The sequence below is a fragment of the Gymnogyps californianus genome, chromosome 2 (assembly GCF_018139145.2).
Source record: "Gymnogyps californianus isolate 813 chromosome 2, ASM1813914v2, whole genome shotgun sequence".
Taxonomy (NCBI): domain Eukaryota; kingdom Metazoa; phylum Chordata; class Aves; order Accipitriformes; family Cathartidae; genus Gymnogyps; species Gymnogyps californianus.
Window position 1 is genome coordinate 53,551,486 of NC_059472.1, and position 14,655 is coordinate 53,566,140.

Here is a 14,655-nt window from a genome sequence, read left to right on the forward strand (position 1 = left end):
ATAATTTTGACCTCAGCATTTAAAGCTTATTTCCCTGTCAGACTCAGAGGCCAAGTGAAGTCGTCGGGCGAGACCGAGTGTAAGACTGGCAGATGAAACCTGCCTGTTTCAGCAGGTCGGGGCAGACGATGAGGTCCAGGTTGAGCTCAGGCAGGCCGCTGCCTACAGCAGAAGAAAGGGCCTGGCCTGCTGCCTGCTTTGCCTGCATGTGAGACCTAGAAAGCCTGAGTGGCTGCTGTGGCCATGGGAGGCCTGGGAGCGTGTGGGCAGGGTTGGGACTGGTCAGGCTCAGCAGCAGCAGCAGCAGGCACTGCTCCCAAATCTCCCACCCGACCTCTTCTCCACCCAAGCCCTGCTCTCTCCCTTCCCTTCCTTCCAGGCTGGGAGCTGCCTGCCCTGGCCTAGCCTCGACGCTTTATTCAGTTTTGCCTGAATTCTAATCAATCGCTTCAAAAGAGCCGGAGCTGAGGAGGACAGAGGGGGCAACCTGTGATCTGGACCATGGTGGGACCCATTGCAGACGGCCTCGCACGGGCAGGTCACCCACTCAAGGTGCCCGAGTTAGATTTTAACGCCTGAGTGAATTTGAATGCCCATTGCTCTCTCCACCCAGCGAATGGTTCTCCTTATGTATAATGGCCTACTGTACATCACTTGCAGAGGCAGCCGCCAGCAGCCCTCCCAGGCCCCAGGGTTGGGATGAGCCCTTGGGCCATGCAAGGGAACACCGACCATGTCAAGGCGGTGGTGTCGAGTGGGACCACAGGGCCGCTGCACGGCGGCAAGCCCACCAAAACCTCTCTCACACGCACCATGAGTCCACTGGGCCTCCGCTGGCCCCACTTGCCCACGGTTCGGGGGCTGCCCTCTGCCCCAGGACCCCGGGCCCCGGGAGAGGGCACGGCCCCCTGCCTGCCCCGCTCTTCCCCAGGGGCCCGGCCCTCTCCCCCCATCAGTTTTCCAGTGGGAAAAACAGGCTCGGGGGCGGCCGCCGGCCAGCTCGGGCAGGGGACAGGCAGCGGGGGCTGCCCCCGGGGGGCCCCGCTCATGGCGACCCGGCGCCATGTGGGGCCGGCGGCTGCCCCTTCGCCTGAGCGCAGCGCCGCTCCTCCTCGTCCGCGGGGCGAGAGCGGGGCGGTGGGCCGGGGCCGGGGCTGGGGCCGGGGCCGGGGCTGGGGCCGGGGCCGGCCGGACGGGGGTGGAGGGGAGCGGCGCCTCGGCCGGAGGGGGGTGCGGAGCCGCCGTGGAGGGCGGAAACGGGGTGGGGGGGATTTGCGTCAGTGAGGGAGCTGGGAGCGGGCGAGGGCGGGCGGGACGGACGAAGGGACAGACGGACGGAGGGAGCCCGCGGAGAGGCACCGGCCCTCCCCGCTCGCCCGCCGCCGCCGCTGCTCGTCGCCCCATGGAGCTGTGCCCGGGGTCCGCGGCGCCCTCGGGCTGGGCGCTGCCGCTCCTCCTTGCCCTGGGCGCCGGGCTCAGCCACGCCACCCCGCACCTGCGGTACACCCGACCGGGCTCCCGCAGCAAGTGAGTACCGCCCGCCCCGGAGGGGACCGCGGGAGCCGCTGCCGGCGGCGGGTCGAGCCGGGGCGGGCGGGCTGGGGCAGCCGGGGATGCCAGGGCGGGCTGGGGCGGCGTGTGGGCCCCCTCATGCCGCCGCCCGTCCCTGACGGCCGTTGTCTTTCCCCTCCCCAGGAACTGGTGCGCCTACATAGTGAACAGGAACGTGAGCTGCTCGGTGCTGGACGGGACGGAGAGCTACGTCCAGGCCCAGTACAAGTGCGCCTGGAACCAGTTCCCCTGCCAGCCCACCCCGGTGTGAGTAGCCGAGGAGGCGACGTCGGGAGGGAAAGCGCTCGGCCACCCACTGCCAAGCCCCGGCGGAGAAGCGGTCGCTGCCGCTGCGCTCGGGCCGTTCCCGGCACCCTAAAAAGCGTACGGCCGGGGCAGGAGGGCGCGTCCCGCCTTCTGGTCCCCAGCACGCCCCGAACAAAGCGCTCGCTCTTATTGCAAGCATAAGGCTGCCGGAGCTAATTAGAGCCAGATTGAGCGCGTTGTTGGTCCGTACAGCCTGTCCGCTGCGCGCGGCTGAAAAGGGAGCTGCGCCGGCACACCTCGCCACGCCGCGCTGCGCGGCGTGGCGGGGCTTGCAGGCAGGCGGTAGGCACACAGGCTGCTTTCCGTGGGCAGCGGGAACGCCAGCACCTGCTGGGAGCGCACCTCCGCACCCTGGCCCAGATTTGCCAGGGTACAGCGGCGCTCAGAACCGGTTTTGTAGTTGCTCTGTGTTGCTGGATCGGTGCATAGCGGCGCGGGAGAGCCAGGAACGTGAGCCAGCGCATTTACAATCTGTGTATCCCTGTCGGTTGTCCACAAAGGAGAGCAGCCAGTGCAGATTTTTACAGGGGGTAATACGAAGTTACTTGTTTGATTTTAAGCTTCGTGCTATTGAGTGTGACCACGTGGTAGTCTGTAGAGTGACCGCCTGCAGCACGGTGTCCTGCAGCAAGGCTGTGTGAGCCCGCAGGTACAGCAGGAGTCAGGGAGCAGCTGTGTCTCACTTACCTTCTGGCTAATCTCAGGCAAATCCCCTTTCCTCAGTTTCCCACTTGAAAAGCAGTAATATTTGCACACTTCTGTTTGAAAGAGCTGTAGGTGATAAGCACTCTAAATCCATTTCACCTCGCTCAGAAGTCAGTGGAAGAACACCCATACATCTTCGTGGGATTAGGCTCAGAGTTGGGCTGAGGTGATGGTGAGGATTCTTTTACAACAAAGAATGACTAGTTTTTATTTTGACGTGAAACAGTGAGGATGAGACTGATACTGCTAGGTCCTGGGTGCTACTGAAATAAGACTGCGGACATGGATGACGCTGCTGCCCTGGGGTCTGTGACAATAGGTGTTGGGCGTTTGGCATTCAGATGCACTGTTTTCTGTTTGTTTGGATTGTTATTTTTGTTAAAAAACCCCAGCTTTTCTCTATTGGAATATATAAACACTGGAATTTGAGGGAAATAACAAAGGCAGCAGACAGCTGAGAAACACTGTCTTGTGTAATTTCCCTTGTTTCTTTTTGGAGTGTCCAACTGGCCGTTTTGGACTTCTGACTGAGCTTACGGGCTGTGTAATGGGGTGTGCCCTCTGTCGTGCGGAGTCTTGGTAGTGGAGCTACGGAGGAGTGAGGACTGGTTGAAACTGAGCTCTTTGAACACATAAATCACCAAGCATTAAGATAAGGAATTTCAGAGGCGGTAAATTAGGATTTTCTTGGACTATCTGCTAGTAGATAATGAAGAAAGTGCAAAGGCATTGCTTCTAGCTCAGGAAATTCCTGAACTGAGAACTGCTTGAGTGGGTGAGATCTTTGGCAGGAGTCAGAAGGGGAAGCCCAGTTTGAGCAGGGGGCTGGACTGGATGACCTCCAGAAGCCCCATCCCTTCTAGATTACTCTGTGGTTCTGTGAAATGGCATTGTCTGTCCTTGTGCTTCTAAACATCTGGAATTGACTGCTGTCGGACAGAGAATACGGAGCTAAACAGACATTTGGTCTCGCCTGCTGTGGCCAATCTCATGGGGTTTTTTTGTTCTTTTGAGAATGGAATTAGATACTTACCATAAGCCTTTGTTTCCTCAATTTAACTTTCTTTGGTGAACATCACTGTTATTTTCTTCATAACCGTAATGGCAACTGCAAAATAATTCCTTATTCTTAACATAAAATATTTTAAGTACCTATCACAGGTACTTAAAACACTGAAAAGCTGGAATTAACACTGAAAGCTGCTGGAATATCAAAGTCTTGAAATTTTATTGTGTTCAAAAGTCTCTGTTTGTAGGCTGTGACTTTTGTTTTTCTTTCTGTTGCTCATATACACATTATCTCAGTGGCAGAGTAAGAAAGGAACTAATCCAAAGCGTTTGAAATACACGGTTCAGATCCTGCAAACCCGTAACTTCATTCCTGTGAAAAGTAAGGGTAGTGGTCTGACTAACAAAATGTGTTTATATATGTTTGTTAGCTAATGTTGACAAAAATAGGACAGGAAAGAGCTATAAAAGCAACAAAGAAATGACTGTGAGGACTCTTCTGAAATTAATCTCTTTTTTCCTTTATACACTTAGATAGAGAAGTTAAAAATGAACTAAATAGCAGATATTCATTGGAATAAACTATAGTCCCTGTGTAGTCTCCTTCTGATACCCATGGTTCATCTAAGAGCTCATTCTGCTGCAGACAGTAGGGCCAGTGAGATCCAAATCAAACAAAGAGTTTGTTAACTATATCATAGATGTATGGGTTTTATTAGTACTTAAGTACTATTAGGGGTTTTTCTTATCAGTCAGTGGATTTACTGTTGATTTAAATTAGTTTAAGGCTAGGTTTAAAGAGCCCTTCTAGTGTTTAGGTACAGTCTAGGTTATGCATAACAATTACTTAAATTAAAAAGCTCACTGCATTTTATGTGGGAGCATTTCACTGCCTTAAGCATACAGTGTATTCCTGAATTCAAGACAGTGTGTATTGCAGATATGGATTATAGTCAGCACTGATTTTTTTAAAATTTTTTTTTAGAAATAGAAAGCTCTGGTGATTAAGCCTAAAAATCATATGCGTGCATGAACCCTTTTTATCTACCCTTTAGGCCCATTAAAACATCACTTGTCTGAACCCCCCCCACACTGTTGGAATGACTGCACGTCTAGGAGTGTTAACTGTAATTTCAGTTTGGCTACGGGGTTTATTTCCTGAAATGTTAAGTTGAAATTCAGGAAATTATTACGCTTCATTGTTTAACTGTTTTATAGGTTTGTGCTTGATAGTGCGTTTCCTCACTGAAAAGTTAGTGAATGCTTTGGCTGATTAAGGTGTCAAGGATAAATGTGAGTTGAAGTGTGGCTGCTTAAGAGATAGGAAGAGAGGGAGTAGAAAGAAAAAGCAGAAGGGCCCTTTGAAGTATGTTCCCTTTGAAGTATGAGGGGCTCCTGATTTATTTTTCTTAAAACTGTGACTGGCAAAGGAGGGAGGAACTTTGTGGGTCATGGGACTGAAAGATACTTATACAAAAATATTAGTGATCTTACCCACTGAAAACAACTTGTATGTTTTGAAATTTAATATTGCTTCATAAATAACTGACCCCTCCCCACTTCTTTTGTTGTGAATTTCCCTTCCTAGCTTTCTTACGAATATTTTAGTAACTTAATTAGCCGTAATAGCGTTGTCTGATTCTGAAAGAAAAATGTATTGCCCTTCTGGCTAGATCCTACACACTCTTCAGGGCTGTGGCTTCTCTTGGACATCCTCTGGTCAATGTAGCCACTTCAGGGTAGGATGTTGTTATACCAGTTGTTTGTTTTGCCTCTTGTGCTGTAGAGTATGTTGGGACACCTGGCTGTACCATAGGTGCTCCAATTTATGGCCCAGCATTTTTGGGCAAAGCTGCTTTCACGAGTAAAGTTTTCATTTTAAAGTTTGAAGTGAACTGAAGCGGCTGAAGCAGAGGGGTGTTTTCTGGCTTTCTGTCTTTGCTACAGAACTGGCAAATAGGACTTCCCTGTATGAGGTAGTAAATCAAACAGGAAAAAATTTAGAATTGGGAAGAACCTCTGGAAGTCATGTAATCCCCCCATACCCCCCAGCTAACAGCAGAGCCAGCTTCAAAGTTAGATCAGGTTGCTCAGGGACTTGAAGAAAGGATGTTTTATCAGGTCCCCTAATTCAAGTACCAGTCCCCATTAATTCTGCTCATGTGAGTAAAGATATTTGTGTGCTCAAGTGTGTAACGAGTCAGGTCACCTGTCCTTAGCTTGTGGGGAGTGGATTTCATGATTTAGTGTGAGCTTCTGATCTTAACACTAATGATAAATGTATAATAAGCAAACCCATTATTTCACTAGGTTGCGCATACTTAGAAAATGGTCAAGAAAATGATGAATGAATCAATAGCTAAATTAGCAAGCCTCTCCAAATCTCTCATTGAGCAATATTTTCCAACTTCTTGTCATTTAATACTTTCAAATGACCGTAAATAAGCTCACTGCCAAACTAATCATGGTTTTAATCATTGCCAAGAGGAAGATTTAACGCAAAAGACTGAAATGACTTTAGAGACTGTTACTGCTAGTTTTCTCAATCATAAATATCAGGATAGATGAGTATACTTATGAGTAACACACAGCTTTTATTAATATGTTTTATTAATATGTTTATTAATAAAATAATATTGAGTAAAAGTGGGAATTTTATTACTGAAAACCAGCATATCAGACTTCCAGTTCAAGTTAAATGGCTTCATCAATTTACCATTTTCCGGCAACCCCAGAATAACCTGAGTGGAACACGTCAGCCCCAGTCTAGGAACATGTTGGAAATCCACATGTAGTTTTCAGCCCTTCAACAGTCCCAACGTGGTTTTCTCTGAGACTGTTCAGTTGCTAGAAATTAAGCACACAGACCAGTGTCAGAGTGCTCAGCACCAGGCAGGATCAAACCTCAGATACACAAGTCAGCACAGATCAGAGCCTGTGTTTGCCACTGGCTTCTAGCAATGCATATCTCATAAGAAAAACTTTCGGGATGCACAAAAACTTGAAGGGAAAGTGAGAGCTGTTTAATGTTTCCCCTGCAAATATCTAGAAAGGTCTTCAGTTTTGGTTTTTTTTTTTTTCCTACTTAGTATATTTTGTATGAAGCAGAATTTCTTTGTACAGGCTCCAGCTAGCTGACTACATAGGGAGGTTAGCCTAAGGGGTTGTGCATTGAAAACAGTAAGGAAACTTAAAAAACTTCAGAACGTACTTCAGTTTCCTGGAGTGCTTGTTTGAAAATCTTTGAGCGCCTGCTGTGTGTGGTAAACTTTCCTGGCTGTCTCCCTGAGCTTGAAATTGTGCATCTCTGCCTCCATGCACTGAACGCAACAGAGTCTTTCTTCCCTGTGAACTGGACAGGGAATTTTCATTTCACACATCATTCGAGTTTGTTGCAATGATTCAAAAAAATCACAAACTGCTCCTCAGTTCACATTAATGTAAATAATTAGAGGTTTTATGCTTTTCTGGTTTGAGAAATGTGTGACCTGGAGGTCTGGGGACTCTTCTATTAAGCACCAAACTGTTGCCAAAACAACAAATTACTAATTTTAGGGTGCTGCTGACCTGTTTGAGGCCTATTTTGTCATAAGTCACCCAAATAACCAAGGAACATTCTGCACCATTAGAAAGGGGGCAGTGCCAGTTTTACACGTTGCAGATTATTACTCCCATCTGACTTCTTTTTTGCATTCACATCTCATCTTTCCTCTCCCCTGTGGTTCACTTTTGACTTGAAAAGTATCAGCTCTCAAAACAGTGCTGCCTTTTATTCTGAAGGTTGGGGTCCCAGCTAATCCCACAGGTTAGTTCTTGCATTCATGAAAGTATTGGTTATCTATTCTATCTGTGTATGTTTTCGAATAATCTGTCAGCAGTAGCTCTTTCTTGGAATGATCCTAGAAATAAGCTTATTTCATGGGCAGAGAAGCAGAAGAGATACTACTGGAGCTCAGTTTCTCAGGAAGCTTTATCAGGAGCAGTGGTCTGCATCCTCACGTGACCTTTCTACTGGTGTAGGGTGAGTAACTTGGTCCCTGCTGCTGGAAGAGACAGGTGAGAATGTTGTTAACACATAACGTGTTGCAAAGTCGCTCCTGTTCCATCACTGTTAGACTTCATCACAGTGCTGCTCTGCAAAATTTTTCTGAAATCCTTTTGAAAGGACTGTGTTTTCAGGGTTCTCCTGTCCCATTTTATTTAGTGGGTTTTTAATAGCTTACTGTTGGTCTGTCAGCATGTGGTTGACTAGCATAGGTTTATTTTGCGACAAAATGGAAGGAAGCAACCATGTAAGATAATTCAAGACTGTAAATCCCAAGAACGAAGCTCTGCTTTGAGCCTTGCCACAGACTGTCTGTGGCTGTAAGTTACTTAAATGCATCCTATGTCTTGGTTTCTCTGCTCATGAGAAGAGGAAGCCTACCTAGCTTTCAGGAGTGGTAATTCATGAACATTAAGAGTATTAAAATTCTAAACCTGAAACTTATTTTTGGGGAATTTCTACTGGACTTCAGTGGTCAGCTTTTTAAAAATAAAATCCTTGGCAGCTGAGAGAGAGAGTTAGACAGACAGACAGATGGGGTGGTGGTGTATGGAGATATATATATACACAACAACTAGAAATAACTAGTATGAGACGTGGGGGCATGTTTCAGAGTGTGCAGTCCCTTGTTTTTTTCTTCCCAAGAAAAAACATTTCTCTCCCAAGAGAGAAAATTGTATTTTGCATCTCAGTTTTTTGGATAGAAGAATTCTAACTGAGATGAGTGGCATCAAAATTCACTGTATAAGTGATGAACAATGGCACTTCTGGAGATTTTGAATGGAGCTACAAATGAAACCCTGTGGTGTTGTCTGAGAAGAGTTGAGCATTTTTGTCTTCTACGAGTTCCTGTAATCTTCTGCCCCTCTTATTGAAAAAACCCTAAACTCTGCAGTAAAATTCAGCCAGATTCTCTTGGGTGTATTGAACTAATGTTCATCATTAAAGAGTACCATGTGAGAGAGACCAGGCTGTAGTGAGCTGATTTGGGCACCATGTTTCTCTGCTCCTTCCCTGGCACCAATAGATGAGGGGACAGTGTTCTTCAGGGGTAGAGGAAGACAGCTTTTCTCCCTCCATCCTGAGAGCCGATATGCTGGGGATGTAGTAGGAGGGAGGAATACAAGTCACCTGTGCCAGGTCTCTGCCCCCTAGCAATTTCTTCCAGATGGAAGGCAATCTCTGCTCCCATCGTGCTTCCTAGGTGGTGTGAAGGCACAGAATAAACAACACTGGAAAAAGTACTTAGTCTCTAATGCTCATTCCTATTTTATGACACATTTAGTAAAATTACAGTGCTTTCATAATCTGATATTAAAGCACTCTTTGCAGTGACCTAGATGGGTGATTTCTTGGTTGTGTACACAACAGGCAGTTGCGTTCCTGCAGATGCATAGTGCTTTGACCTGTTCTCTTGCTTTCCTTCAGTTTCAGTCCCTGTTAATACTCTCAGCCAGTAGCAGTTTTTTATTCAGGATTTAGCTCAGAATAGATCTGGTGGAAATGTTGGTCATGCTATACATTTGTGCAAACTTTATTAAAAGCACCCTTATGTGCCTGTGTGAGCCCAGAGAAGCTGAGCCTCCTTGGTAACACGTGCTAGTGGAGGTCATCATAACTTTGTGTATTCCACGGAGCTGCCTCAAAATTGTGTTATTCCCAGAGCAAACAATTTTGAAACACTCTCTGCTTGCTTTTGATAATGTATATTAGGGCCTGATTATTATGTTATATGAAGACCTGACCACGGCCTTTCGGGAACTTCAATTGAGATGGCTGTGACTGGGCCAGGCGTTGGGCTAGCGGGTAAAGTCAGTGGCATTTTTTTGAAGAAAAAGTAATTCCCCAGACCCCAACACCTGCAAAGACATGTACTGACCTTCTTTATATAAATTTTGAAAGCAAAAATGCCAGCTAAAGGAAGAGTAGCAGTGGAAAGATGAGGCTTTCTTAAGTCCATCTGTAAGAAGCAGTTTAGTGTCTCTAATGCCAGATCAAAATCAAAAACTATTTTGGGGTTCACTAGGATTCTTTTTAAATAGATTTTTGCTGCAACATATAATTGGGATTTCTTACCGACTCCACGGCTTGCTTTCACTGAACACCTAGACTTCTGTAGGCTAATCTATTCCTGTCAAAACATCTTTTCACTGCTTGCTGTAAATGCCTTAGGATAATTTCTTAGTAAAGACATGCTTTTCTCAAATTAAGCTCATCTGTGGGCTGGAACACAAGCTAGCTGCCAACGCTGCCGTGTAGTAGCAAGGTTATAAAAGAACAAAATCCAGAGGTGGGATTCAACTCACCCTAACTTCAGTTGTCTACCATACGGAGGGATGAATGTGAGCATGGGAGCTTAGACACCTGCAGTAGTGGTGACTCAAATGCAAGTCAGTGGTGTCCAGCATGCTCTTTAGGTAGTTGGATGTAAATAATGTCTTTAGGTTGAGATGCAGCCCTGTTTCAACTCTGCTGGCTGTATCGACTATATTTCTGTTGGCTGTGATGGAAATACAGACAACTAGCATCTGTCCATAGGTACACAGTAGGCACCTGAAATTCAGGTGTGCTAAAACTCACTGTTACAGACAATCGCTAAAAGTCTCCGTGATTTCAGTGGAATTAGGATTTCAGCCACCATTTGTAGGGGTTGCAATTAGGCCTGCACTCTTGGGAAACAGAAAACTTGGCATCAACTGGTTCTAGTTTAGTAACTGTTTAGTATAAATGGCCAACTTGTGTATCTTTTCAGCGGAAGCCTTTGCAGCCTACAAAACAAAAAATGCTTGGTCAAAATATGATTGCATTTAATTCTGTCTTCTAGGTAGTATTTTTGGGGGGTGTCTGTGTGCTACTTCAGCACTCCCATTGCAATATATTGGAGATTTGGGTGGCTGGGACATGCAAGAGCAGACTATATAATTTACAAAGAATGGATCTACATTCAATAAAAGTGCTAAATAGTGGAGATTTGTTATCTTCTATTCAATAGGACTGTGATGTGCAGGCTGCTGAAGTTATGGGACCTGTTCCAATGACTACAGAATTTTGGACCAACCTTGAAGTTTTGTGCTCAGAATAAACATTTTATGCGCTGCTTATGTAGAAACATATGCTGATTCTGCAGTCCCTTCCTCACAGTGAGGATGTGGTGGTACTTATCTCCTTGCATTTCCCAAAAGGTTGAATGTTAATATCTAGTTACAGAACTGAGCCATATGTTTTCCCACCAATTTTGTCCAAATGTTTCTGATTTGTTTTATCGCTATTAGGTGACATTCCAAATATCAGTGCTAACTGCTTCCTTCTGTGGTTTAGCACCATGAGAAAATTATAGCTCGTTGCCTAGTCAAAATGTCTAGCATGTGCAGCAAACGTATTTTTAATTAAGCATTTTCCTAAGAAAATACTTTTTTCTCAAAGAGGAGGAATATTTGGATGCTATTGCCACGCTGTACGACTTTATTTCCGCTTCAAAATACTTAGATACTAAAAGTGGAGATTTGCATTAGCGTTCTGAACATGTTTTCTCATTCGATCAGCATGTTGAATTCATGGTGAAGGTAGTAGGCATTGGTAGTTATAAGCCTGTTGTGGAAAGACTCCTAAAAACCAGCTGTTTTTATTTTCTCTGTTGCGAGGAAAGATTAGAGACTGTTGAAATCACTCTTTATTCGTGCTTTCTAAAATAATTATTTCATTTGTAGTATTTAGCTCAATTCACCAAAAGGCTATGACCATCATCTTGGGCTGGAATTCCACAAGAGGATGGGGTGACTAGGCACAATAAATGCTAGTGTATTGTATGTAACTTTTAACCACATAAGAAATTTTTTTTTTAAATATCTTTGAGACACTTGTAAAAATAATTGTGTTTATTAACACTTACTTGAATAGCAGAAATCCAAGTCAACTGGAGGAAGATTTAATGTTTTACTGTCTTTTAATTACATTCCAGCATATACAGGCATTAAAGTGGAGCCTCAATTCTTTAAGAGACTTATGAAATTTTTGTGAACCCTTTTGACCAAATTGCCTCGCTAGGTAACTGTGTAAAGATTCACACCTACAAGATAAAAGATGTGAAACTTGGGCATGGCATGTTCTAACTACGTAACTCTTCCCAGCTGCACAGAGAAGCAACATTTCATCTCTCCGGCTACACTGAGTGCATTTTGTATGTTTTGTATGTTTGTGTTTGTATGTTACATGTTTGCTGTGACTATGAGTGAGCAATTGGATTCGGAATACTGCAAATATAAATAAAGGCATCTGATTTGTATAGTCTAGTAGCTCCCAGTCTTATGTCATTAAAATATGTAGAATCACAAATTATTCTCAGGATGCGGTCACTAGCAAAAGGTTATGGTTTGTTTTGTTAGAACTGTAACCAAGAATACAATTGTGTTCAGTGCTCTTAGACTGTTATATCCTGGCAAAATCCTGGACGTCTCCAGCTCTTCCACTGAAATCCACTGAGCGAGCAAAGTTCTGTCTTTAAAAAACTTGTGGTGTGCTTGAGAATCTCCCTTGGGCTGGATGCGTGCTGGTGACTGTCATTTATCAGTGTATCCGGATAGTGCTGGCACAGTGACACCATTCCGTGCATGGGCAACTTCCACAACTGTGTATGAAGCATATCATTGGTAGAGAAGCTGTAGCAATGAAGCTGTGATTTTTAAGAAACTTTTATGTGACTGGATTCAAATTAGAAAAGTGTTAGGGTAAGTTCCTGTTTCCCAGCCTTACGTGACTAGCCTTGTTGAAGTAAATGCGACTAGCTGTGTGATTCATTCAGCTGGACTGGCAGTATAGAGGAGCAATAGTTCTTGGTAAGTAAATCCCAATTTAATTTCTGAGCCATCCATGAGTATAGCTGTCTTGTTACTGTAGTTCAAGATGTAAAATATGAAAGCTGTTCGACATCTAGATTTTGAACCATTTTGTTTCTAGCTTGTTTTTGCTCTAGGAGAATTGTGGTTTAGGATTCAGGTTAGTCTGTATTTGATGTGCCATAGCTGAAATCAAAACAGATCCAATTCGTGTATTTGCTTGAGCTCTCCGACTTGCAAGAATTTGTAAGGAATAGAGTGCTACGACATTTTAAAAGTTGTAGATACACAATGTTTTTATTTTATAATTTAGAATGGGAGGATTCTTCTGCATTTCAAATAATTTTTGTATTAAATCATATTAAAACATTTTGTGCCTATTAGGATCATGAGACTATGAAATAAAAAAGAGCGAGAATGTCAAACTTGCTTATTTTTTGTTTTTAAGATGGAATTTGGAAAAGTTTTATAATTTGCCCATATAAAAAATACCAAGCTTGATTTCTTTTAATTTGTTTATATTCTTCTTTTGTATCTGGTTGTGTCTTATAATTTGTCTGAATGTTTAAGTCATCTGAAGGTGTCTACATTGATGAACATGACTACAGAGAAGGTATACAAAGAGAAACTTGTCAAAATTATGATAGGAATGGCAGAAATGGTACAAGAAAAATCCTCGTTCTGTAATTTGAGCAAAGAAGTGCACAATTTGCATAAAAGTAGTTCTTATTCTTAAAACTTTGTTAGGAAAAAAGATAATCAAAACACTGCAATTTTCAGGAAGGAGTTGGCCCTGAAAGTATAGAGAGGAACACACACAAAGTTTGGAGCAGTTAAGTGTTCTACTGAAATCAGAGAAAAGTATGTACAACCATTTCCGGCATGTGAAAATTGATCTGGAAGTTCAAAGTTTTCATTTCAGTAATGTGGTGGTTGTGAGAGAGGTTGTAATGACTCTCAAAACCACTTCAAAACACTAAAGCATCTAGCTAATTCTGTCGCTTTTCTGACTCTGGCAGCTAGTTGGAAGGAAAGGAATCAAACCCAAATTACCTACACGAGATGTGGTTTAATACTTCAGATAAGGGAGAAGGAAAAGGAAGTTCCTGTGTGGCCGGGATGTTGTCCTTCCCAATGGTGCTACATTGCACTCCTCTATTTAATTTTTAAAGCACTTGTCTTTGGGGATGTCTGTACTTTACATTTGTCAACAGGATTCAGCAGATGTTTCGGTGAGAATTGTAAAAGAAATGATGAGCTGGAGTGCAGTCTACAGCTATTTCATATATGGTGTTGCGAAGGTAAAAAAAGGATTGGAAACCCACTCTCAGTTTACGTGCTCCAGGTCAGAATCTGAAAAGCTGACAACCACAGCAAACCACTGCAATTATGAGCAGCTAACAGACAGTTACAGCCTAGCCTGCCCCTGCCTTCCTATGAAGATTCACAGGAGAAAGGAATCCAGAGAGGCTTATTAGAATAAACTACTCTTTGGCCCAAAAGTAGTTGGAAAAAATATGACATTGTCTCTAGTCAAAGTAACTTTTTCCCCTTGAATGAGAAGTCGTAGATAAAGTAATAATGCAAAAGAACACTGAGTATTTCCCGAGTGCAAAAATTAGAATATATTGTGGCAGAATTGGGAAAGACATGGTTGGAAAAGAAACAAATTCATAATTAGTAGTTAACATTTTAACCCCCCCACCCCAAGTTTGCTAAGCAGCTTACCAAAAAGGGACAGCAAATGGCTATCAGATGTGTGACATTATATTAAAATTATGTCTCTGAAGGTGAAAGAAGCTGAACAAAAAAATACAGAATTATTTCAGCAATTACTTGCACACATGGCAAGAGAAGCTTTGAAGGGTAATGGTTAAACTCTGTGACTTTCAATAGAAACTGTTTCACAGTCACTGTAAGATTTAACTCTTTCTGTTTGGTAGCTGATGACTGATTATTTTTAAACAATAGGGAATTTTGCATATTAATACAAGACAATGTTTCATGAAACATGTAGTTGGTTCTTGTGTGATAGCATGGCTGCTTCTGGTGCCCATTCTGTACTGTGTTCTCTCTCTGTCCCAAAATACACTCCCTGTGAGCCCAGCCGGGCTATGAGTGAAATCTGTTGCAGAGCTCCTGTTGAGTCCTTTGCTGCTGTCCTGTATTTATTCTGCCGGTATTACT

General features: G+C 44.0%; 1 protein-coding gene across 1 annotated transcript in view; it reads left to right on the forward strand.

The window, feature by feature from the left end:
• The first annotated feature begins 1,402 nt into the window (after positions 1-1,402).
• Positions 1,403-14,655, forward strand: part of EMILIN2 (elastin microfibril interfacer 2) — a 38,269-nt gene continuing 25,016 nt past the window's right edge. The window contains exons 1-2 of the mRNA XM_050891563.1: positions 1,403-1,527; positions 1,696-1,818. Coding sequence (XP_050747520.1) covers positions 1,403-1,527; positions 1,696-1,818 — 248 coding nt within the window. The remainder of the gene's footprint in view (positions 1,528-1,695; positions 1,819-14,655) is intronic.